At 35.5% G+C, this 27,833-nt stretch overlaps 1 protein-coding gene across 2 annotated transcripts in view; it reads right to left on the reverse strand.

The window, feature by feature from the left end:
* Positions 1–27,833, reverse strand: part of WDR7 (WD repeat domain 7) — a 454,202-nt gene that overhangs the window by 415,695 nt on the left and 10,674 nt on the right. For both annotated transcript variants that reach the window (XM_043964540.1, XM_043964532.1), the window contains exons 2-5: positions 22,981–23,152; positions 9,497–9,603; positions 3,670–3,748; positions 1,298–1,472 (exon numbers count right to left, since the gene is read on the reverse strand). In XM_043964540.1, the coding sequence (XP_043820475.1) occupies positions 1,298–1,472; positions 3,670–3,748; positions 9,497–9,603; positions 22,981–23,139 (520 nt within the window). In that variant the 5' untranslated portion in view covers positions 23,140–23,152. The remainder of the gene's footprint in view (positions 1–1,297; positions 1,473–3,669; positions 3,749–9,496; positions 9,604–22,980; positions 23,153–27,833) is intronic.

The following is a 27,833-nucleotide window of genomic DNA, read 5'->3' on the forward strand; positions in this document are numbered from 1 at the left end:
CTGGACCTGTAATTTCACTGGTACAATGATCCCCTGGATAAGCAAACTCCTTCATATCAATGGAGATTATCACTCTCTCTACAACTTAGTTTTAGAGAATTACTTAGACCACTGAAGGGTAATGATTTCAGGCCACTCAGGCAATATGACTCAAAGACAGGATTTAAGCACTGGTCTTCCTGGCTTTGAGACCAACCCTCTAACCACTCTGCCATGGCTGCCTCTCTCACATATGTGGATGGTTAAGCCAAAAGGAAAAGAAAACATACTGTCCAAACTATATCATGTAGCAGTGTGAGCAACTCATCAAATGAGTTCATTTCAAATAGGAGAGCTAAGCCAAAGTCAGAAAACATGGAAGCAGAATCATAACAATTTTGGCCTTTACCCAGCAGCTGCTTTCAATACTCCAGGGTCTGATTTGGATAATGAAAGTTATCCCTCTAGAACACAACTCTTCAAAAAATTAATGATGAGGATAATAAGGAATAACAATAAGACTTGAGAGTGCTAAGGTTGGCAAAGTCTCCTATACAAACCCATGATATTCAAGAATTGCTATGACCAGAAGCCTTATAGTTGACTTAGTAGTGACTCCCTCCAAAGTCAGCCACCCAACAGCCATTCACTGGGCAACAGGCCCCCACAATAGTGAAGTGCTAGGGGAGAGAGTGTTAAAAAAAGCTTGTGGGGGAAAGCCTCAAGAATGAATATTACTGTATTCACCAAACATATCTAATCACTGAGCATTTCCTCTAGATATTTCTGTTTCTTTTCCTCACTGTGAATAGCAATAACAGTTTGTTCTGAAAATAGAAGTTAAATTTTTCTATGAATCTTGTTCCAACTTGAACAACGAGGACACACCTTTTCCTTGTAACTTTGCTGATAACAGGTTGGCATTACACTGAATCCACCCTACTTTAAAGCCTCCAAAATAGACTCTAAGAGTATACAAATGGACCAACTATAAACACTGCTATTCCTCCCAGATTCCAAGGGGGAGGAGAGAGAGATTCCTCCCCTCACCTTGGAAAACCAAAGAGGCCAGAATCAGTATATGGACAATATTTAGCAGTTACCTACCATAGGACAAGATTCACTATGTGAGTCATTGGTAAACTGAAAGGGATTATTCAAATTATTGGCAGTAATGTTTAGTTTCTAAATGCAAGAAAATTATAGAAGTTGTTATAAAGGTAAAAGTAAAAGAAAGTACCAATCTCTGCAATGAAACTTGCCGAAGGAATATTGTTTCAATTTCCTTTTTTAAAGGTTTAAAAAAAAGTACACTCACCTTGTGTTCGGTGGGATCGAATAATACTCATGGAGCTAATCCAGTCAGGAGATATCTTTGACACTAAGGAGTAAAGAACTTCAAGGCTGATGGCATCCACAACCAGAATTTCAGGGTAATGTCCATGGCACAGCAATCTCCCTTCACGTTGACTCCCAACAGAGAACTGGTAGAACTAATTTTATATTAAAAGAACATCAGCTGTGACAAATTTGTTCTTCACTTAATATTTAAACTTATCAAATGCTTAGCCATATGGTCCTCTTACCAAAAGTCCAATTGCTTTCCTAAAGTTTTTAAATATGTGTTATTATCGCTGGAAGGGAACTCAGAGGATGTCTAATTCAATCCTGTCATGTTACAGATGATGAAACTGAGTGCTACGGAAGCTAAGTGACTTGCCCACTGTCACAAGGGTAGTGTCAGAGACGGGATTTGAACCCAGGTCCTCTGGCTCCAGAGTGCTCTTTCTATTTTGCTAAGTCTTTCTAAAATAAAATTCTTTTTCATTCAGTGCTAAAAAGATTCATAACTTGTGCCCAAAAATAGAGTGTTATATCAAGGTGTCTACTTAATATTAATCTTTCTTCAACATTCAGTAATCAGAATATTTAAATGACATTAGAAATACAGTACAACAAAGACAATGTTTTTGGAGATACAGATATAGAGATAGAGATAGAAATGGATATAGATAGAGATAGATGGAGTTGGAGATGGACAGGGAAAGAGAGAGAGAGATTCTAGGTGTAATAATCTAAGATTCTATTATAATAAATAATGAAGAAGTATCCTAAGCCTATATGTATATATGTGTGTATGTATATATAGATTAATTCATATACATATATATATATATATATTTGATGAGGAAAGTTGAAACTAGGTGAAAATGCTCATTTCCTCAAATGTTAGAAAAAATTAATAAAGGACTGTATTTAGATTATTAACAGCAATGTTAATTTTCTAAGTAAAAGGAAATTATGGCCTATAGTCTTAAGACCATATCTATTTCTTCAAAGGAATGCCCATCAATTGGGGAATGGCTAAACAAGCTGTGGTATATGATGGTGATGGAATATTATTGTGCTATAAGAAATGACAAGTAAGATGATTTCAGAAAGGCCTGGAAAGACTTACATGAACTGATGTATAGTGAAGTAAGCAGAACCAAGAGAACGTTGTGCAGAGACAGCAATATTGTTTGATGAAGAATTGTGAATGACTTAACTATTCTTAGCAATACAATGATCCAGGACAATCCCAAAGGACTAATAATGAAGCATACTATCCCCCTCCAAAGAAAGAATTTATATTTATTGAACACAGACAGAAGCATGCTAATTTTCACTTTCTTTCATTTTTTCTTTTATTCAAGTTTTCTTGTACAAAATGACTAACATGATAATGTTTTACATAATTGCACATGTATATAACCCACCGACTCGATGAGGAGGAAGGGAAGGGAGGGAAAAAATTTGGAACTCAAAACTGTAAATAAAAATGTTTATTTTTTTTAATATTATATCTATTTCTCCATAAAATACTACTAGGTTATGGAAGAAAAAACCTTTTTAAAAGACAGAGACCCATTCTACAGGAAGGAGTTGCACTATAGTAAAAGATCCTAGACATCACTACTCTGGTCCAAGCACTTCAAATTTTTCCTTTTCTTACTATTTTTTGGAAGAAATCAGGTGGGAAAGACTGCCTAGGACACTGAAAGTTTAAATGACTTGCTGAAGACCACACAGCCAGTGTATTTCAGAGACAAGATGTGAGCTCAGGTCTTCCGGACTCCAAGACTTACCCTCTGAAAATTCTGTATTTTAAAAAATTACACTTTTCTACATCTTAATGACCCTTAGAAGTTAGTATCCTGACCTTCTATAATCTTTATAATTCCCCTGTATATTAGTACAACATACATATAGTGAGAAAACTGAAGAACACCTTGACTAAACAGTAAGAAACAAAACCAGAAATGTAACTCAAGACTTTTTTCATTCATGCATCCATTTTATTCATTCATCTATTCATTAAACAAGGACTAATTAAGGATGAATTATGGGCAAAAAACTGTATTAAATGCAGAAAGGAAGGACATCATGATAAATAAGATATCTTTTCCTCTAAGCAGTTTACAAAATAGGGAGATATAATGTGAACAAAAATTACTTTAAATCATAATAAATTATAAGAAAGAGCTTAAGAGACATAAAAAGTACCCTAGAAGCTAAGGGAGAGAAGAATCAGCAATGACTTTTAAGTTTGGGGAGTTTTAGGGAAGGCTCTGAAGGAGGAAGGAGCAGATGACTACTCTAGCACACCTATGCTTTCAGTCTGACAAATGAAAGAATTAAAATACTAACCTGTATGCCAGTATGTGTACAAGCTAATTTCGTAAACTCAATACATCTGCCATCACTTACATCCCAAAGGCACATTTCCCTGCAAAATAAATAAATAAATAAATAAATAGATAAATAAATAAGTGCAAAATAGATAAAAGGCAAAAAGATCCACTGTGACCAACTATTTTACTAGCAAGCTACACAATCATATGAACGAAAATGTTCCCTCTGGCATTTAGCCCATCTATCCCAAGATTTTGCATTCTACTATAATTTTTTTCTTTTTTTTTTCCAGATTCATCTATTTGTCAAGTTTTTCATGAGCTTCTTTCCAGATGAGCCTAAATTTATTTCTAATTAAAAGTTAAAAACAGGAAAAATTGATTATATTTTTAAAAGAACTGGGGGTTGCCCAACTCTGTCCACATGGTATAAATTTTAATACCCTTAAACCTAGCAAATTCCATTAAGGAAACTAGCTATTTTTATTTGTAGTTATATTTTAATATATTTATTGCCTCAAATCTATAACAGAAATTTTAGCATTTAACTGAACAATAATAACTCTGTTATATAAAAGTAACAGCCAAGACTTATACAATTTCCATGTATTGAATATATGTATCTATAATTTATGCACAAGCACAGCTTCAAAACTGTCAGCAGTGGGGAAAAAAATTTATAGCCATGAAATACTCGATTGAAATGCATTCTACTAGACTGTTACAAATTAAATACCGTATTTCACTTCTAATTCTATTTGCAGTTCTATTTCTTTTGAATAAATACCTTCCAAAAGAATAACATTTTAAATGAAAACAAAACAAAGTAGGAGCTTGAAAATTCTCTATCCTAAAAATACTTATGGAAAGAAAATTCAATTTTATCTTGAGAAAAATTTATTAACACAAATTTTTTTAAGCAAAATGTGGTATTATTGACCTTAACGTCTGGTAAGGATTACATTAAAAATGAAAATTATAGACCAATTTATCTAATGAATAATGAAAAAGCTAAAAAATATTTAGAATATATATATTTTGTTGTTGTTGTTGTTGTTGTTTTTGGTGAGGCAATTGGGGTTAAGTGACTTGCCCAGGGTCACACAGCTAGTAAGTGTTAAGTGTCTGAGGCCAGATTTGAACTCAGGTACTCCTGACTCCAGGGCCGGTGCTCTATCCACTGTGCCACCTAGCTGCCCCTAGGATATATTTTTGAAATATTCTCCATGTTAAAGTATAATTTACATCAACTGAAAAAAGCTATTAACATAATAAAAAACAAAAACAAGGCCTACAATACCAAGAGATGCAGAAAAAAACCTTTAATAAAATCCCACTTTCATTGATGATGGGGGCGGGGAGAACAAAAAGTAAGGTATATTGAGAAAACACATACACACACATACACACACTCTTGGCTCTCTCTACCATAAACTAAGAGAAAACATTATGCAATGGAGAAGTATTAAAAGCATTCTTGGGTCAGCTAGGTGGCACAGTGGATAGAGCACCAGCCCTGGAGTCAGGAGTACCTGAGTTCAAATCCGGCCTCAGACACTCAACACTAGCTGTGTGACCCTGGGCAGGTCACTTAACCCCAATTGCGTCACTAAAAAAAAAAAAAAAAGCATTCTCACTAAGAGCAGGTACAAAACAATAATACTCACTTATACTTCTCTTACTTGACTTAGTACGGGAAATTCCAAAATTGTTATAACAATAAAAAATTATTAAAGGAATTATCATTGGAAATGAAGAGATCAAAGTATAATTTCAAATGACGTTAAGTTTATCTAAAAAATCCAAAATGTCTAAATCAAAAAAATAATGGAGATAAATGAGCTCAACCTCCCAGAATACGACATTAATCAACAAAAAAAGAATTTATATACTTATTTACCAGTAACAAAAATCAATAAGTCATAAGAGAAACTCCATTTACAACAAAAAGCATCACAAATTTGTAAATTATTCTACCTAAAAATACACAGAATCTATATGAAGACAATCATAAATTTATGATGACAAATATAAATAGACCTAAATAATAAAAGAAACATTCAATAGTCATGGATAAATTAGATCAGTGTAATAAAAATGAAAATACTCTTCAAAATAAAATATATGTAATGCAATCTCAATCAAAACACAAAAGGGGGGACAGCTAGGTGGTGCAGTGGATAAGGCACCAGCCTTGGATTCAAGAGGACCTGAGTTCAAACCCAGCCTCAGACACTTACTAGCTGTGTGACCCTGGGCAAGTCACTTAACCCCCATTGTCCTGCAAAAAATAAAATAAAATAAAATAAAACACAACAAAACACAACACAAAAGGGCTTCTTTATAGGACTCCATAATACCATTATGAAATTTGTATAGAAAAACAAACAGGAAAAAATATCATATGAGTATTGTATATGATGTCAGAAATAGTTACTCAATTGGTTTTGCTAACTTCTTTTCTGTTACAAGGGAGAGTCCACTAGAAAGCAGGAGTACACAGTAGGTCTGGAAATGTAAAAATAAAAGACATCACCAAAAAACAATTCTTTAAAAGTAAAGTATTTGTCTCACTTTTTTAAAAATCAAGGAGCATGCTGGCAAAACAGTGTGAAGAAGACCCTGCATTCCTGAACTTTAAACAATGCAAAGTGTTTATCACCAAATCTTTGGGGAAACAAGAAAACTAGAGTGCAAAAAAGTGAGAGAGAGAAAAATAACTACATCTAATAAACTTTCAACCATGATGTGTTATATAAACATAAAAAGTATGGCCTCATCAACATAAGGTCTAAATAAACTCCCCAAAATAGCATGTTCTACATTAAAAACTGAGGAACATTATTTATCAAATGTACTTGAAAGAAAACTGGTTGGTATCATGGGTGTCAAATTTATTTCAACCCACCCACATATATCTCAGTGAATTCCAAGTATATGATAAACATTTTTTAATTACATAAAGAGAAAATAAAACAGAATAATATATTTCTGCGAACTGTGGAGGGGAAGCTTTTTTTCTCCTACTCAACCACTAGAAGGACTTATTTGGACAACATAGATATGTATGAACATATTAAAATAATATACACATAATTAAAAGAAAACAAATTAATTTTTTAAATTATGGAAAATATGACAAAAACATCTAAAATATAATAAACTGCTGAAAATTCAAAGGTAACTTGCAATCCACAATAACTACAAAGTCAAAGATATGAATGAAATGTTTATAGAAAAGGATATACAAAAAATGTTAATAATCACTTGAAAAAAATGTTCAATTTGACTAAAATCACACAGATAAAAAGTAAACTACTCTGAGGTACCACCTTATATTCATCCAACTATCAAAAATAATTTTAAAATAATGGTTTTTGGAGAACAAGCCAGAAGTACACAAAAATCCAAAACTCATACCCCCAAAATCCACTTTTTGGAATATAAACAAAATGTTCTCAAATTTCACCCCCAAAAAGGGCTATTTGTTCAAATTTTTACAAATAATTTTTTTTAATTAAACACAAACTAAATAAGCAATAATAGGAAAATGGTTAAATTGTGGACCATGAATTGAATGTCCATGTGGTCCATTACTAAAGTAATGGATTGATGGGTATAAACAATGCAAAGAAAACTGGAAATACTAATATGAATAATTACATGTTTTAAAAAGCAGAACATTGTAGAAGAGAATTTATCTAATCACCACTTAAGATGAAAATTAAATGAGAATGAATGTACAAAGGACACTAAAGGAAACTGAAGTGGGAGCAACTAAAAAGTTATGTTTAATGTGTTGAAATGTATTTTAAGATATATGTATTTATTATGCAAATTAAATTATATATCCTGATGTTCATTATTAAGTTTCTCAAAAAATTTTAAATGACTTTAAACTATCATTAAAGCATACTGTAGACACTTGACACTTACTAGCTGTGTGACCTTGGGCAAGTCACTTAACCTTCATTGCCCCACAAAAACAAAACAAAACAAAACAAAACAAAACAAAACAAAACAAAACAAAAAAAAGCATACTGTAAAGCAGGGTTACTGTTGGTTTTGTTTGTTTGTTTTTTTGTTTGCAGGGCAATGGGGGTTAAGTGGCTTGCCCAGGGTCACACAGCTAGTAAGTGTCAAGTATCTGAGGTCAGATTTGAACTCAGGTCCTCCTGAATCCAGGGCTGGTGCTTTATCCACTGCAACACCTAGCTGCCCCCTACTGTTGTTTTTAAAACATTATGTATACAAAACTTCAATCACCTATCACCCTGGGAGGTGGGAAGGAGGCTAAAGTTATCAATTCTAATGTTATCAATTCAAATTTTAATGTGCAGGAGGAACCAGAATTGAGAACCCTGGGCCTCATTGTCATCATCTCAAAGCTGGCATATACTCGTGCTCCAGGGTCTCAGTTAACAGAGTATTATCAAGTCATCTCTCTCATTTTGGAGTCTTCTTCTCCTTTCTGGCTTTGTGAAAGCATTCTGCTGGAACATCTATGTCTGGGCCCCTGGAAAGTCCTCTGATACACTCTTTGACACCACAAGACCCCAATGCTATGCTCAGAGGGTCAGATACTTACCCATTAGGGTCTGATCCTCTAGGTTCTCCCAGGCTGAAGGGTCTAGGGCTAGTTCAGAGTCTCCAGTGTCCAAGAGAGGCAACATGGAGAGTAATCTAGTTTCACAACCAGAAAGAACTCTAGGTTCAAGTCCCATCTTTGACACATACTGGCTGTGTAACCCTGGGCAAGTCACTTAACTTCTCAATGCTCTAGACCAGAGACATCAAACACACAGACTTCAACTGGCATACAGCCCATAATCCTCCCAAGTGCAGTTCGAATCACATTAAAATGTGATGTAGTTCCTGTCTCATTTTAATGTGTTGGAATATCAATAATATACATATATTTTATACATACACACATATACATATACACATATATGCATACATGTATATGTATATAAAAAACCCATGTAAGGTTTTCTAAGTCAATCTGAGGCCCACAGGGATACTTCTGTACTTTTTAGTGGCCTTGTTTCAATATGAGTTTGCTATCGTTGCCCTAGACAATGCTAAGACTCTAAATTGCAAGAAAGGTACCAACTTAAACTGGTAGAAATTGCTCACCAAGAAATCCCTATACCAATGGGTCCAGTGCTCATTTCTATCCCATAATGCAGGTATGTGTTAGGTTTAATTTTGTACAAAATGCACGATTTTAAAAATACGATATACGAATAGATTAGTTGACGCTGATTGACAGAAAGTAAATGTCTCGTCTTATTTTTTTTCCCCTTTCTGGATCAATAAGGTGCCACTATGTTCAAATTCTAAGCTGCCCAGCTATTTGCCAATAATTTTTGAGGACTTGAGTCAAAGCAATTTCCTGAACTATAAAGGTATGTAAGAAATTCTATGAATTCCAGGTGGAACCACTAGCCAGCCTCCAGCCTCTTTTCCAGGATATAAGCTCCCACACTGGGTTGGCATGAATGGATCTAGTCAATGCACTATGCTAAGGATATGCTAGCTAAGGATAATTAGGGCTGAATAATTTGAAGCTTGTCCACTAACTCAGAGAAGTGTTATGAAAATTAATGATTTTATAAGCTTTAGTGTACAGTTTCTCAGAGGAGAAGCAAAACAGAAAAGTAATTATAGACATAACAATCACGAGTTAAAGTCATTTCCTTGTAATTTAGAGACTACAATTTATATTTTCCTTTGCATTTGGCCTATTTATATAAAACCAAGAAAAAGGATAAGCCTTACTAATGGATTTGTATTCTGTTCATTCATAGTTCTAAGAAACTGAGTAAAAGAATACTCACCCACTTTCAGATGCACTCACTACATACTGCCTGTCACTGGAAGCACAAGCTTTGGACAAACAAGTAATTGAAGCTGTATGGCCAAACAAGAGAGCCCGAGGGTTAATCTAGAATAAAGAAAAAAATTATAAAACATATGTATTTGTACATGCAGAAATGTAAAAGAGCTAATCCCTCAAAACATTTTAAATGTTTAAATTGTGAATACAATAACACATTTGTTTAAAATTATGGTTAATGCTGAATGCTCTTTATGAGACAGAAAAAGAGTTAAGGCTGATTTATAACATTCATAAAGTTTGTATGACTAAGTAGTAGAATATCAAAGCTAAAGAGATGCTGACTGGGAACCTTTCAAGTCAGCTTCATGGTCTTAAATCAGTTTTCTCAGTTTCATACACTTCTAAAGGAAAAAAAGAGTGGGAAAGTAGGAATTTTATATTATAACAGATCCAAAAAAGTATAAAGGAAAACATCAAGACAATATTGCCTTCATTAACTCTGTAAAGACATATAACCATCCACAAATCTAAGAAGCTTTAAGTGACATAAGAGGGTTCAAAATGCCCTATGCTTATTCCACAAAGATATGGCTGTTCATGACAGTCATGATAATAGCTCCCTACTTGGAAAAATAAAATAAAATAAAGGCAGAGTTTTCAAATAGGAGTAACATTATTCTATTATCTATAGTCATATTCAAGAAAGCCAAACACTACATTCGACTACATTGCTAATGCAGTGGCAGTCTTCCAGTTCAATATGTGACAAAAATGGGGGAAAAAAGTATTAGCTAACAGTTGAAGGGATATGCCTTATAAGTACAAACATCAGAGAACTTACTAGATTGATTAGCAGTTAGCACAAAGTGAAGCTCACAAATCAGAAGTTGGCTAAAGCATATACATCAGTACAAACAAGAGTAAACTTATGTCAAAGATGCAACATCAAAGAAGCAAGAATTTTTATCAGATTCTGCTATTTAATATAGAACAATGTCCAATGATGTTAACATGAGCTAGAGTAAGAAAAGCACTAGAATAGGAATCCCTTGTTCTAGCTCTTCCATTAACTACTTCAATCCAAATGGGAAAACCACTACATCTCTCTGGGCCTTGGTCTCAGTCAACAAGGATTTATCAAATAGTGTGTCAGGCAATGTGCTAAGCATTGGGGATACAAAGAAAGGCAAAGATAGTCTTTCCTCTCAAGGAGCTCCAACTCAATCCATCTCAATAATATTACTATTACTATAGCTACTACTATTCCTCTTCCCCCCTCCTCATAATAATAATAATAGTAATAGTAATAATGGAAGGGAAGAAGGGTTAAGCTATATGATCTCAAAGGTCCCTTATACCTCTAAAACTCAATGAATTCCAAAACATGAGTGTAATGGTAGGCCCTCCAAAAAATGGCAGCTCTATACCAATAAATACCAAACTATCAGTAAAACACTTGATTCCCATAGTGGTAGGTGGTAGTCTCTTTTTAGACTGTAAAATTATTACTTGCCCAAAATGTCAAATGTAAATAATAACTGCTGCCAATCCATTCACCAAAATTTCCCATTCATTTTTCATTTTATAGGCAGCATGATATAGTAAACAATGGCCCAATATTAGAGCCAGAAAGACTTGAATTCAAGTCCCAGTTCTGACATACTGGCTATGTGACCCTGGGCTACTGTTAAAGGCTAAAATTCTGGCTAGTCTGTCTAAAATATCTAATGAGTGGTCGCCAATAAATTATAAGCGTTAGCAAGAGTTAGACTTTTAAGCATTTATTAAGGAGAATAAGAATTTGGTAAAGAGAGAAGAAAAGGCCTAGATTCCTATCTATTAAAGGGAGAGCACATTTCTAGCTCCACTCTCCACCAGAGTACAAAGGAAAGAGCGAGTCAGAGCGCCCAGCTCTTCTTTCTTCCTCCCACTAGCAAATGTCACTTCCTGATGCCAAAGAAAAGACTCCTGGTCTTGCCTTCAAAGACCTTCCTTTCATGGCGGAACTCTTCTACAGTAAGTCTCCAGCAGGTGGTGTCATTCCAATCATTACAGTCCCCACTTTGTTTTGTCAAGAAACGGGACGTTTCCTTGATGAAACAGTCAAAAATAACAGAATATAATAACCTATGCTAACTAACAATATGTTAATAACAATATAGAAAAGGAAGAGAGGAAAGTTTTGTCCAGAGGGGCAATTTTTTGTCCTCATGAACTGACGCTTTGACATTGGTCTTGCAAAGGGAGGGCCTCTGCAGAGAGTACATGTTACAGATGGTGTATATTTTAACAGAAAGAGAAAAGAGGAAAAAACAACAACAACAACAAAACAAAACTGTTCATTTAAAGTCTTTGAAAGTCTTTTCTCAGATGTCCTCTAGGTGTAATCATGGAATAGAAGTCTTTTTAGGGGTTCATGTGTGGATGCTGGTAATAAGCCAGGAAAATTTCCTACAAAATTGAGCTTAACACAACTTTAAAACAGCTTTGTCAATAATCAAATCAAACAATGAAAGTTCTCAAAAACATGTCTAAGGGAATTCAGAATCTTAGTTGTTACACTTGAAACATTATTTAAAATTAATATTACTAAAGTCCCCCCTTGTGGAGGATAAATTGAGAAGACAATTGCTGCGATATTAATTTTTTAAATGATTTTTATCTTTGTTTCATCGCTTTTTGCATCATCTGCCTAATTATCCTCATGCCACTATGAGAAATTTTTAAATCTAATATAATTGGTAACAGATGTCAAGGTCAAATTCAACACTGTATTTATCATGACACCTGAGATAATTATGGGGGTTACCATAAAAGAACAGAGAAATGATAGGATATGAGTATTCCTACACTTGAGCAATATATACTGACCATGCAGTATGCCAAGCTTAAAATAGGTAGATGGAATATATGTCCATGCCACCGAACATATTGGAGGAAACTGAGTCAGACTTAATCAGATGCATGGAACTGAGATGTCCATGGCATCAGGCATATAGGAGGGGGCATAGAAGCCAGGTGTTAGAATGAGATGGGTGGGATGAATACTTCCAGCCATGTGGACTTTCCTTACATGAGTAGTACTTTATTTTTTCCAAATACTTGTAAAGATAGTTTTTGGCATTCATTTTTATAAGATTTTGAATTCCAAATTTTTTTGTGTCTTTTCTACAGTAAGTCTCCAGCAGGTGGCGTCATTCCAATCGTTACACTACCCATTCAAGTACTCCAAGACTAAAGTGCAAAGAAGGTGCTGACTCACATTGGCAGGAGTTTCTTCTCCCTTGTTTCCCTGCTAGCTACACTACTTTCAGACTTCTCTGACTTCAGCACCAAGCCCCCATGACAGGTATCTTTCCCTCCCCTCCCCCTTTCAGCTTCCTTTTGTATACTGTAAGCTCCTGGAGGGCAGGGACTGTCTTTCTTTTTTTTTTTTTCATATTTGTATCCTCAGCACCCAGCACACTGTCTAGCGCATGTTCAGTGTTTAATGTTTATTGACTGACTGACTGATTCCCCAAGCCTCCTATACCAGCAAAACTATAGATCCAGGTGCTATCTCTATTTTAATTTTACATTAAACATTTTATTCATTTTCTGAGAATGTTATTTCAACATTATTTAAGTTTCTACCTATACTTATAGGGCCTGGGCACTATGATATTTCACTGTTATAGGCAATGTCTAAAGAGTGAACACTCTCTAGGACTATAAAATAGCACCTTCTCTGCAACTTATAGTCTTAGAAATTTGCCCAGAGGTAGAAAGGTCAAGTTATCTGACCCCAAGTCATGCTGCCATTATGTAACAGAACTAATATTTGAACCCAGGATATCTTGGCTCACAGCTATCTTCTCTGCACTACACCAAGCTGTCTTTCACTTGTACTATATAAATACAGGTTGTATGTTTTTTCTTGCCATTGAAAAAGTTAATTCAACATTAGATTTTGGAGAAAAGGATAAGAATATAGAATCAAGAAAAAGGTAGACATAAAAAGAATTATAAAGAAGAGTACCTGATGGAGTTGTGAACTGATCCAACCATTCTGGAGAACAATTTAGAATTATATCCAAAGAGCTATAAAACCATGCACACCCTTTGATACAAAAATATAACTCCTAGGTCTATATCCTGAAGAATTTTTTTAAAAAGGGAAAAGGAAGGGCAGCTAGGTGGCACAGTGGATAGAGCGCCAAGCCCTGGATTCAGGAGGACCTGAGTTCAAATATGGCCTCAGACACTTGACACTTACTAGCTGTGTGACCTTGGGCAAGTCACTTAACCCTAATTGCCTCACAAAAAAACCCAAAAAACTGGAAAAGGACTTATTTGTACAAAAATATTTATAGCAGCTCTTTCCAGTGGTTAAGAATTGGAAATCAAAGAGATGTCCATCAATTGGGGAATGGCTAAACAAGCTTTTGTATATGACTTTGATGGAATATTATTGTATTATAAGAAATAGCAAGGAGGATGATTTCAGAAAAACCTGGAAAGACTTAAATGAACTGATGATGAGAGTGAATTGAGCAGAAGCAGGATAGTGTTGTACATAGTAACGGCAATACTGTATATGATGAAGAACTGTGAATAACTTAGCTATTCTCAGCAATATAATGATCCAAGACAATCCCAAAGGCCTCAGGATAAAGTATGCTGTCTGTCTCCAGATAAAGAACTAATACTGTTTGAATACAAACTGAAGCATGCTATTTTTCATTCTTTCTTTGTTTCATTTTTTTTTAAATTCGAGTCTTCTTATACAAAATGACTAACATGGAAATGTTTTACATGATTGCATATATATAAACGAAATTGGATTGCTTACTGTAAGGAAGTGAGGAGGGGAGGGAGGAATAGAATTTAGAACTCAAAACTTTTTAAAATGTTTAAATAATTGTTTTAACAGGTAATTGGGGGGAAAACAAAGTATCATAAAAAGAAAAACAAAGCCAACCCCCCCCCCAAAAAAAAATGTACCTGAAAGATCATCTAACCTAACCTCCTTCATTTTACAGTTGAGAAAACTGAAATCTAGACTGAGAAAGTGACTTGTGGGGGCAGTGGATAAAGCACCGGCCCTGGATTCTAGAGGACCTGAGTTCAAATCCAGCCTCAGACACTTGACACTTACCAGCTATGTGACCCTGGGCAAGTCACTTAACCCTCATTGCCCCACAAAAAACAAAAAAATAATGAAAGTGACTTGTGCAATATCACACAGCTAGTTCGCAATAATAGAATTAGAGGTTATAAGAACTCACTTTTACATATTGCTTTAAGATTTACAAAGTTCTTTCAATATCTTCCTATCAGGTAGATAATATTAATAGTATTATCTGCAGATGAGTATACAGAGGCAAAAAAATGAAGTCACAATGCCAGTAAAAAGAAAATGTAAAGAAGCTAGAATGTTCAATATCCCCCAAAAGGAAAAAAGTTTGAAATACGGCCAACATCTTCCCTAATGAATGCGAACTGAATTCTAAGCATCCTATCCAAACTAGCAAACTAAAACCCTTTTCCTATGTAAATGTAGATGCCCTCTCATTGATCAATCCTGGCTCCAAAGTCTGTTTTGAGCTAGAGAGTATACTGACTATATGTCACAAAAAAATATGTTGTCCAGACCTTCTTGCACCAAAGTGGGCTTTTTTTTTCCTTTTTCTTTGTTTGTTTGTTTGTTTTTTGTGGGGCAATAAGGGTTAAGTGACTTGCCCAGGGTTATACAGCTAGTAAGTGTCAAGTGTCTGAGGCCAGATTTGAACTCAGGTCCTCCTGAATCCAGGGCCGGTGCTTTATCCACTGTGTCACCTAGCTGCCCCCAAAGTAGACTTTTATGGGGAAGTAAGTACTATTTGAAGTTGTGCAGTATCAAACATGAACTCCATCTCAGTCACCTTATTAACTTTGTGTGACCCTGTGCCAGTCATCACTCCTGAGATCAGTTTTCTTAATCATAAAATGGGGTTAAAAATACCTGTAAAATTTGCTTGACTTTGTTGTTAGCATAAAACAGTGAAATAATGTACGTAAAGTAATTTGAAAACCTTAAAATACTATATAAATGTCATTTTCAAATTATTATATTGATATAAATCAAATATCATGAGGATCTGTCTACTACTACTTTTGTTCTTTTCTTTTCTTTTTTTTTTTTTTGCGGGGCAATGGGGGTTAAGTGACTTGCCCAGGGTCACACAGCTAGTAAGTGTCAAGTGTCTGAGGCCGGATTTGAACTCAGGTACGTACTCCTGAATCCAGGGCCGGTGCTTTATCCACTGCGCCACCTAGCCGCACTACTACTACTTTTGAACTGCTTTACTACCGGAACAAAAATTCTTAAATAAAGATTACTAATTCTAATGTAAAATGTTAACTCACTACAAACTCAATTTGAATCAACAGTAAGGCATAAATGCTATACCAACAAATACAATATTAGGTTTCATTTTTTAAAATGTGCAGTATTCAAATTAAAGTTAAGAATCTTAATGTACAGTGCACTACACAACTCATAAGGAATGGATGAAGAAACTAAGTGTATTTAACCTCAGAAAGAAAAAATTTTATCTGGGGAGAACTACACTCAAATACTAGAAGACAATTAATAATAATTTATATTTATATATATATATATATATATATATATATATATATATATATATATATATATATATATATATATATATAAAACAATTTAAAGTTTGCCCTCTTTTCTTTTCCCTCTATATTATCTCACTTAGAAATCTCATCATCTCTATGCAAATGATACCTAGGCCTAATATCTTTTAAGCTCCAATCCTGCAATAACAACTGACTGTTAGACATCTCAAAGTGGATGTTCCATAGACATTTCAAATTAAACATATCCTAAACAAAATTCCTTTTCTCTCCTCTCCCCCAAATACCCACCTCTACCCAATATTCATTCCTGTAAAAGACACCAGAATCCTCCAAGTCACCCTGCTTACAACCTCAGTATCCCTAGTACCTCACTAGCATGAACTTGGCACAGTCAGATCTTGTCATTTCTACTTTGAGATCTCTCTTATAAATCAAGTCTCCTTCTCTCCATCCTACCCTGAGCTGCAAAATTATTTTTCCTGAAGTGCAGGTTCCACTCCTGTATTCACACACTCTAGTGGCTCCCTATTACTTTCTTTTTTCTTTCTTTCTTTCTTTTTTTGTTTTTTGCGGGGCAGTGAGGGTTAAGTGACTTGCCCAGAGTCACACAGCTAGTAGTGTCAAGTGTCTGAAGCCGGATTTGAACTCAGGTCCTCCTGAATCCAGGGCCAGTGCTTTATCCACTGCGCCACCACAGCTGCCCCTTTCCCTATTACTTTCAAGATCAAATCTGAAATCCTCCTCTTGGTATTTAAAGACCTTCACAACCAGGCCCCATCCTACTTTTCCACTCTTAACTTGACTCACCTTCATGCACTCTATAAGCCATGTAACCATCCTATTTGCTGTTCCTCACAATCCCATCTCTGAGCCTTTAACTTACTATTTCCCATGCCTAGAATGCTGTTCCTCTTCATCTCCCACCACTCGGAATCTAACTTCGTTCCAGAATCAGGTTGGTAGGCCTTTCCTGGGCCCCACACCTTCCCTCTGAGATTGTCTTTCATTATCTCTGCCTGAAACTTCCATTAATTGTTATTTGCAAGTTGTTTCCCCATTAGAAAGCAAGCTTTCCCAGGCACAGAAAATGCTTTTTTGCTTTTCTTTGTATCTCCAGCATTTTTACAACAGTGTTTGCCATACAGTAAGTGAATAATAAATATTTATTGACTGACTTTTTGCCTTTCTTAGTATTGCCAACATTTACCACACTGTTTGGCATATATAGTAATAAATGTTTATTGACTGACTTTACATACTTGGCATCATTTGAGCCTCACAAAAACTCTGTGAAATAGGTGCTATTCCTCACCCCCATAGGCCCTATAGCTGGAGGACCTCTCTCTGTTTGCCTCCTCTCCCCCAGATCCAGCAGGATTCCTGTTCCCCCATCCCCCCATCCCAGAACTGGACAGACAGACACATCTGCCTCTGGATGAAGTGACTCATCCACTATCCCCTCCTGCTCCCCCGTGATCTGTGATGGGGGGGGGGGGGAAGATGCTGTATTTATAATAGTATGTGTGTGTAAGGGGGGGTTATGTGTGGAAAGAGGTGACCGCAGTAGTTCCCCACCTGGGAGCCAAACATACAAATCCCTGTCTCACAATTCATAGCCTAGTTTTATTAATAAAAAGTGTGAGAATCAGAGTGCTACCAACCTGCTAAGAAAGATATTACAGGGAAGCTCCGCCATGAAAAGAACACATGTGATCTAGCGTCTGGAAGTGACCTTTCTGGGTGTCAAAGGTCAGATCAGCATCAGGAAGTGATGTCTGCCGCCTGTGGGTCATGTCAATCAGAGCTACCAGCCAATTAGCTTGGAGCTGTGTGTGTGGACGGCCCTGTTTCCTGTTTCACAGGAGACTTCTGGGAGAAGCCAGAGAGAAGCGAGGGTCCTTTGGTTTCTGGACCTCAGCTTGGACACAAGAGAGGCAGAAAGAGAGAACTTCACATGGACTGTTAGGGAAAGTCAAGTTTTTCTCTCTGGCTATACTGAATAGATCCAAACCAGGGTTTTCCTCTCTCACTCTCTTCACTAACTTCTAATACACTTTAATAAATACATAAAAGGCTAAATCCTTGCTAAAGCTTCTAATTTAAGGTGACCACTCATTAGATTTTTAGACATCACAGCTAGAATTTTAGACCTTACAAAAGGGAGAAGTGAAAAATAAAAAAAAAAGAAAGAAGGAAGGAAGGAAAGAAAGAAAGAGAAAGAAAGGAAGGAAGGAAGGAAGGAAGGAAGGAAGGAAGGAAGGAAGGAAGGAAGGAAGGAAGGAAGGAAGGAAGGAAGGAAGGAAGGAAGGAAGGAAGGAAGGAAGGAAGGAAGGAAGAGGTACAATTATTATCCTCATTATATATCTGGAAAAATTGAGGTTTGGGGAGGATAAGTGACTTGCCCATGGTCATACAGCAAGTAAATGTCTAAGGTAGAAGTCAAACTCCAGGTCTAAAGCTCCACCCATTATACCTTGTTCACTCCTAGGAATAATGTGTACAAATTACAGTAAGGCAAATTTCAATTCAATCTAAGAAAGTGCTGTCTAATTAGAAATAATGTGATGGGCCACCTCAAAAAGAACAAGGGAAGGAAATAAGCATTTACAAATCATCTACTACGTGGCCAGGTACTGTGCTAAGCACTTTACCAAGATTGCCTCATTTGATCCTCACAACAATCCTGAGCTAGGTGATACTATTATCCCCATTTTACAGTTAAGGAAATTTAGGTTTATCAGAGGTTATATGACTCACCCAGGGTCACACAGCTACCAAGTATTTGAGGCTGGATTTGAAGTCATATTTTCCTGACTCCAGGCCCAGTGCTCTATCCATTGCAGCACCTCACTGCATAAACTTCCTTTCAATGAAAGTAGTAATCACCTACTAAGAACAATATAAATAAGACTCATGTATTGGTAAAGACAGGACTAGCTTTTAATGTCCTTTTCAACCCTTAAATCATATGATTTCTAATCACAAGAATGTAAAAATTAGTCTTTGCTGTTATCAACTGACAGTAATTGGAAAGCATGAGTATACAGTAATAAATTTAGCAAACCAAATCCTGACCTTCTCTGTTACCATGGAAACAAAAAATCAGCTGACTTGTATAAGAAAAGCTTTTTACAAGTTAATATTTTATTTCATAGTTTCCACATGAGACTTCTGAAACCTGTAAATGGAAACTATGCTGCACTTGTTTAGTTAGAGGAGCAATAAAGAGGATCCAGAAAAGTCAAAGTATGTAATCACTAAATAGCAAATCAAGGAAGGATAATTGTAGTAAACTGAACATCCCTAAAAAGGCACTGGATCACAGTGTCAATATAAACAACTGAAAAGCAAAAGGTTTTTTTTGTTTGTTTGTTTGTTTTTGCAGGGCAATGAGGGTTAAGTGACTTGCCCAGGATCACACAGCTAGTAAGTGTCAAGTGTCTGAGGCCGGATTTGAACTCAGGTCCTTCTGAATCCAGGGCTGGTGCTTTATCCACTGCGCCACTTAGCCGCCCCCAAAGCAAAAGTTTTAACACCTTCCATGAAGCAGGTGGAAATCAGCTACTCTTTCTCCTTTCACGACAATGCCTTGTTCAGGAGTTAGAGTTGGGGGGACATTAAAAAAGCTTATATGAAATACAAATACAAATAATGTCTATGGTCATTAAATGGCATACATGAAATACATACAAAAACTATCACAAATTGATTTCTTCACTTATACATGATCACTCCCACCAACATTATCTTTGAATATCAAAGACCACAATTAAGAAATTATACCTATCTGATCACTAGTGTGACCAAGAATGAAAAGAAAATGGGAAGAGTGGAAATAAAGATGATGGCTAACAGGACACACACAAACACTTCCTTTCTAAAGTGTTAACGGTATCACCCTAGGTGCTGAAAAAACTGTGAGTACTGCTGCCGTTTCTCTAAGGTGATTTAAGCCATTTTCATTCCTGCCATGAGCTTAAACCAAGTTTTAGTCCTTCTTCTCTTCAGACCATAGGCCAAAAGAGAGTAAACAACTCCATTTGTGTTAACTGTTTATTAAAGAACTGGTTTTCCAAATCTTTAAAACATTTCGGTCTTCCCTAGATTCTCCTTTTTTCATCCAAAACTAAATATTATGCTCTAATTACAAAAACCAACTAAAGGGCCGTATAGGAAAAAGGTTAGATGTAGGTCTTAAGAGTCATATGCCTTTTTCTCCATTTCAGTAATCATTAATCCCTCTCTTCAACAGCACTGTATTGCTGATTCACAGGCATCTCTTAACCTCATAGGATCACCTAACTATGCTTCCTTACCTTGGCACAATCTTTCCACATTTGATATTGGCATTTGTTTTTAATATCTTAAAAGCAGCACCCTTTTGATCTGTGGGATCATTTTTCTCTGATCTGTCAAGATCTCTTGAAATTGTATTCATGTGTTCCTAAATAATAGGTAACCTCAACTTTATTTCTTTGTTATCATCAGAAATTTTGATAAGCATAACCTTGATTTCTAGGTTATTATTTTCTACACAAACACAATTAAATATATTGTCATCTACTATCAGCCTACACTGTCAATGAAACCTTGATAACTAAAACTTCAGGTGTGACCTTTAAGATAGTTTTCTACCCAGCTAATAATGGCATGAAGTGTGATAATGAAACAATTATATATGTACTTATATACATCATATATCTTATAAATATATGTTTATGTTGGAGGAAAGAGTTGCAGTTATTTTTAATGTAGCAGAATTTATCTATCCAAATGAGCTTTTTTCCCTTCAAATCATTTCATTAGGAGAAAAGCTATTAATACTACAGAGATTACTACTACTACTACTAATAATAATAATACAGAGACTGCCATTGCTCAAAAATTCTTTCAAAATTCTCTTTTGGAACTGCCTTCAGAGCTCGCATCACATTCTTCTGAATATCTCCATGGCAGCAAATCTTCTGCCTGAAGATGGATGTGATTTTTGAAAATAGCCAAGAATTACTGAGTGCCAAGTCTGATGAATAAGGTAAGTGATCAAGCTGAAACATATAATTTCTCTTCAAATGTTACTTCACCAAATGCGTGCTGTGTACCAGAGCATGATCACTGTGTGAGGCTATTCTTTGTTCATCATACAGACTCTCTCAAGTGCTTCACCATAGGTCCATATAATAGCCTGACCTTGTGAAAGAAATACTGGTACAGGCTGGTAAGAAAACAAAAAAAAAAAAAATCAATGAAAAAACATCAACACTTAATTCAATTGTGATCTTGGTATGTGGTTTTTCTATCTTGTAGATGCTACAATTTTCCACTTGCAAACTTAGCATCTTAGTTTTAAGGCCATATGGGAAATGCCATGTTGCCTCATTAGTGATCATGTGTCAATTTAAATTTAACTCAAGTCATCATTCTTGAAGTTTTCTATTTGAATAAACAAAATCTTTAAAATTGCCGGCCTTAGAACTGAAAGAAACCATAGAAATCGAGTTCATTTTATAAATGAAGAAACTAGGGTCAAAAGAGGGATCCTTCTCAGCCCTAAATCATATAAAACAGGTAAAAGGGGCAAAGGCAGAATGTAAACCCAGATCCTCTCATTCAAAATCCAGTGCTTTTTCCACTAAACCACACTGCTTCATTACCAACATTTTCTTCAGTCCTATGGATGCTTCATAAATCATGATATGCATCTTTTATAATTCTTTAAAACTTCCGTTTCCTAATTTGTCAGAAATTTGTTACTTCATCTATATGCAGTATCATTTGCAAATTGGTATGGCATAAAAAACCATATACTGCGGGGGGAGGGGAGGGGCAGGGGTATTCTAAATAAGTTACTCATTTTTGTGTTTATACAACACATACATTTCTGCAATTCCCCACAACTTCGAGCACAAGACTGGCCAGCTTTAAAGATACAGCTGCAGCAAGCTGACAAGTAGCATATTCCAACTATGACCACTTTCACAAGCCACAAAAAAGAGTCTCTTCATTTTATTAGAGACACACATCATATAATCAAATTCATATTTGTTGATATATTTAAGTTCACAATGAAGAAATTTTAAAAATAAAATCATATTTTCCTAACTTTCCAGTGATGTCATGTAGACTCAAATGTCCTCTTATTTGTGGCTAATCATTTATCATTGAAGGAATGTGTTTCCTCATTTCTTTTGCTTTTATAGAATACTGTTAACTGACTGCTTGATAGAAATTAGGTTGATTGGTCTATAACCATAACTATACTTTTTGTTTCTTTTTTACAGAGACATCATTTCATTTAACTTTTTTTTAAGTAGCCAAATTTCAATCATTTGTGATGAAGACAAAATTTCTTATCCTCAATTTGATGCAATATTTTTCAAGTTCTTTTCCAACAAAATTTAATAAAGGCAGCTAATGAATCTCAAAATTGATTACTTTAAGTCCATCTCTACAATGAAGTAAAAGACTCACTGATTATTGAAAAAGCCAAAAGGTAGGCAGAAGTTAAAGTTCAAGTGTCAGATCCACAACTTGATAAGAAGATATCCTACTCTAATAATATCATTCAGTTTTTTTTCTACGATGTAATCTTACATCTGGCTAATAAATGTGGAATTAGATGGTATTCTATTAAGATCTAGAATAAAGACAAAAATGTCAACAGTATTTAAGCAATTTCCAGGTTATCTTTTATTCCAAAGCACTTTTGTAAGTAGGGTGAACAAATAAGGATTTACAATAATTGTTTTAAAATTAGTAGTAGTAGCAACTGTTATTGTTTTATGTAAGAAAAAAAGTCACCTGAAAAGGAGATCCCTTTGTCTAAAAGACACAGGTGACCTTTTGTATACTTACTTCCAGTTCTAAGGAAAGATCCCAGAGGCATATTTGTCCATCATGACACCCAGTTACAATCGTAGCCCCATCATCCATTAAGAGCACAGCTGAGATGCAGTGTGTTGGTGCTTTACGGCCCCAAAGAACAATTGGTAGAACAAGGCTGTTTCCTGCCATTTTGCTTTCACACCTGAAAATTTCATAAAGATAATTTTAAGTATTTGTTGCAAAAAGGATCCCACCAGTAGATCCCTACATTTTTACAGTTTAATGACAAAGCCCACCCACACAATCACACAATTTGAAAAGCACCATCTCACCCTACTACCAAAATTTGGCCAAATGTTTATTTCTATATAGACATAATTCTTCATATACAACTTTAGCCTCATTTGCTTTACTCAAACAATAACTAAACAAGTAAATCAACTTTCTAGATAATGATAACTCTCAATTCAATTGATTAATATTTTATATAGACTAAAGAAATATATGAGTCCTCTTAGCAGAAGGGCACAATGGGTGGGGGTGTGTGTGTGTGTGTGTGTGTGTGTGTGTGTGTGTGTGTGTGTGTGTGTAGTCAAATGAATTACTACATCTAAGTTTTTGCTTAAATGTTTTTCTTTGTTACAAGGGACAGTACAATGTTGGGGTGGGGATAGGGAGATGAAGGGATTTTTTTTTTCCTGCCCCATCTTTATGCAAGGACAAAAGGCCTCAAGAAAATATATATATATATATATATATATATATATATATATATTTTAAGTATTTTAATTAGTTTCACTGATTTCTTGATGACACCGAGTTCCCTAAGGGAGATGAAAAAGCATTCAGAAGAATTTGGCCTAACTGTCCACACATGAAAAACCAAGCTTCAAAATAATATCTGTTGTGTGAACTCTGATATATAGTTGGATGAGCTGGTTCATCAGTGTATATACAGCCACTACAAACTGACAATGAGCACTAAGGGTAGGAAGGGTTGTCCCTGAAATCTGTTCAGTGCTTTTAAGAACCTCAAGTTCCTTCCTGAAACAAAGGTCAATAAGTATTCTTGTAGTGAATGGGGCTTTGCCACAAAGAGAGGAGTAGTACATTCAGTAAGTACCTAGTCCATTCCTATTCAGCGAATGTCACAGAGATCAGAGCATAGAACTAGTCACTCCATCCAGAGAGCAGTGACAGGAACACTTGCATAGTTCCAACCAGGGATTTCAGGAGGAGTCAGAGCCTAGGACCAACCACTTTATCCAAGACTATGAAAGGAAAAAAACTGCAACTAGCAGAGTATCAGTTCAGGAGAGAAAGGGATATAAGCTGAAGACCACCAGCATCTCTACTCAGCTATGGCACAGACTACACAAGAGACGGAATACTTAGATCCCAGGCTCAGTGGTCCTGTCCAAGATATCATTCCTTCCTCAATGCCCTAGACCAATAATGTGAAAGAGAACAGGGCCAAGAAGCTATTCTCAATCAGGATTGCTGGCTACTCTACTCCAGGTTGTACTCTGAGAGCACAGCATGGCTTCTTACGGGCCCTCCAGTCTCAGCCTAGGTTAAGCACTGAAGGATCCAAGTGGCAGCTCCTGCAATGCTTAGGCAAAACACATTCAAAACAAAGAGCAATTAGACACCTTTGCCCATCATCTCTGGCAGAAAGGCTTAAAATATGATTAATTAAGAGTAAATTCCAAATACAGTGCAGACCAAAAGTCACAAAGGTGTCTAACATTTTAGTAACATTGAAAATTATTTTTCTTTATTTTTTTGCCACTTATAAGATTTGGTTTTTCACATGTAATGTAAGTTCATATATATGGTTGTGTATGTGTGTGTATGTGTATATATGTGTGTATATACACACACACAAACATATATATACTATATATGATGCTATGGTATTGTAAATTTAAAACAAAAAATAAAAGAGTTATTAAATATTCCTAACTTTTGGCCCACTCTGTACAATGAAGAAATACATTTCTTATTAAGAGAATCTTAAGGTAAATTTTCATAAGGTATATCTGTAGGCAGCAAGAAAGAAATCAGTAAAGAGAAAATGACAAAGAGGGAAGAGGATAACTATTGGGATAATCTGTCAGAAGACAAAAAGAAAATATGGTTTTTTTATTAAATAAGCAATATGACCCAAAAGAATTATTCAATGAAAAAATAAGCAAAAAAAGCAGTAACTTTAGTGAAGTGGCAAGATACAAAAGAAATACACAAAAATCAAGTTTTCTGCATATAACTTGGAACATGAAGTTTTTAAAACATTGATTGCCACAACTTGTTTTTTACATGTAATTTGGAAATAAAAATTCTAAATAAGTTTTCTTCATACTACTAACAAATCCAGCAGGAGAATATAAAAAAAAGAAATTTCATTCAAAATATCTACAAACTGAATGAAGTTTAAGGATGAAATGGAGCGTGCCACTAAATTTTAAAACATGGAAAATACTGATAAAAAAAAGTAAGAATTTTCTCCAACAAGGACATTGGTACTACCATATTTGGACCCTAACATCACAGTCTCAACTATGTTTATATAAAGGAGGAAGAAATGGCACTTTAGAGAAGGAAGATGGGAAAAGCAAAGACTAGACCAATGACCATATAGAAGAGATCTGTGCTAGAAGCTACACAATTATGAAGGTACTGAATGACCAACATACAAGGTATCTGAAAAAGGAGAAAATAACAAAGATATGGAAAAATCCTAGGACCTAATTAATATCCCCCCAAAGGCAACCAAAAGAATGCTAATAACTACTAACCAAATGTTTACTTACTCATCAATGTATACATGACTTTGGGAAAGTATCTAAAAGGTACTCATAGGGGAATAAGCAGGCTTTCATAAATAAAACACAATAATGAAACATCTACCATGTCATAATCAACTAAGGACACGGAAAACAGATTCTACTATGTTTATTATTTGTGGTTATGAAAAAGCATTTGATTTGATAGAACAATCAACCAACAGGCTAATTCACTACAAGGTACCTTCATTCATACTTCAAAAATCATTCAAGATTCCATGAAGGACAGAAAAATAGAAGTATCCATGCTCAATGACCCTCCAATCCAAAAGTCCTAAAAACAAAAACCAGGTAAATGGGTGCTTGCCAAAGATGTTTCCCACTGTGAAGGAGGAAATCCACACACACCACACATTAAAAAGGAATTCATTTTGCATGAGGAGGTCCTCTAGTCACTTGTTTGTCAATGACAATTTGCTGATTATATTAAGCTCCAGAGCCCAGAGGAGTCTCCTAAAAGATAGGTGTAATCACTCAAAGACTGAGTTTGGCTCGACCATCCACACAAAGGATGAAGTGGAAAAACTGTCAGTGTAAGAATATAACATGAATTTGCATAGATAACTTCTATGGCTTTTTGGGAATACACATACATCTGGGACATACAGTACATACAACAATTGAGACTTGAAAAGAGAAGGAATGGAGACTGGATTGTCATTGGAAACTGCTAAGCTCCAATAACTGGCCCCAAGCTTCTAAAGCCAGCTTTTTAATAGAAACAATTCAATCAGTAATACTAGATGGCAACAAAATATGTAATACAACAGTCTCCAGAAAATTAAAAATGAATATCACATGGGCAGCAATGCAAAGGTACATAGCTATTATGAGTTGACCACAACATATAACCAGTGAGGAACTCTGATGAGGAACAGAATAAAAAATGTCATCAATGAAACATATGAGAAGGAAAAGCGCTGGTTGCATGATAATCGATGACAGGTAGACAGCCAAAGTGCTCACTGGAATCCTCACATCAGGAGAAATGAGGAAGCCTCTAGCATGCTATGGCACAATTATGAGAGGTCATGGAAAGAATGAGTGAGCAGGGATGTAGTGTGATCCTGCAACAATGCGGGAACTTCTGAAGCTATGAGATAATAGATCCATTAGACTATCTACAAAACATACTCAGGACTTATGTGAGCATAACTAAAAATGACTCCTTTACAGAAGAAGAAGATTTAAACAACTGAAAAGACATGAATTTTTCATAGTTGGACATGCCAATATAATAAAACTATATTACCACCTCAATTAACTTCACAGATTTAATGTCATACCAAACCACAAGGGATTTCTTTATAGAGCTAATTCTAATAACACAATTCATCTGGAGGAACAAAAGGTCAAGAGCCTCAAGGATTTTCTAAACAGAAATAAAAGGGACCGTACATTACTAAACCTCAACGCTACCATAAAGCAATACTTTTCTTAACTATTTGGTACTTTTTAAAAGTTCTTTAATAAATCATATTAGGTAAGCAAGATCTAGAAGCAATCAAACATAGTGGTATAGTCTTTGAGAAATCTTAGCCTATCAGCTCTTGAGGTAAGGTCTATGAATTCAAGAAATCTTCCAGGCCAACTGAAAAGCAAAGATAGAGTAGCCTCATGGTTAAGACAGGATGTACTGAAGTCCCTCCTCTGATTTATATTGCCTAGTTATAACCTTAAGCAAGAAACTTAACCTTTGAATGCCCAAGTGAACTCTTTAAAATTATACTTTTTTTTTTTTTGGTGAGGGCAATTGGGGTTAAGTGACTTGCCCAGGGTCACACAGCTAGTGTTAAGTGTCTGAGGCCGGATTTGAACTCAGGTACTCTGACCTAGGGGCCAGTGCTCTATCCACTGCGCCACCCTAGCTGCCCCAAAATTATACATTTAAAAGTAGATGATAGTCTGCTTGGTAAAGGAATTTCTTATTTGGAGTTCCCTATACCAGTGAAAATCACAGTCCAGTCCAAAACAAAAATGAAAACACCTCAAACTGGAAAGTAATGTGGACAGACATGTTCGGAACAATTTCTTATT

This window comes from Dromiciops gliroides, chromosome 1 (assembly GCF_019393635.1).
Source record: "Dromiciops gliroides isolate mDroGli1 chromosome 1, mDroGli1.pri, whole genome shotgun sequence".
Taxonomy (NCBI): Eukaryota; Metazoa; Chordata; class Mammalia; order Microbiotheria; family Microbiotheriidae; genus Dromiciops; species Dromiciops gliroides.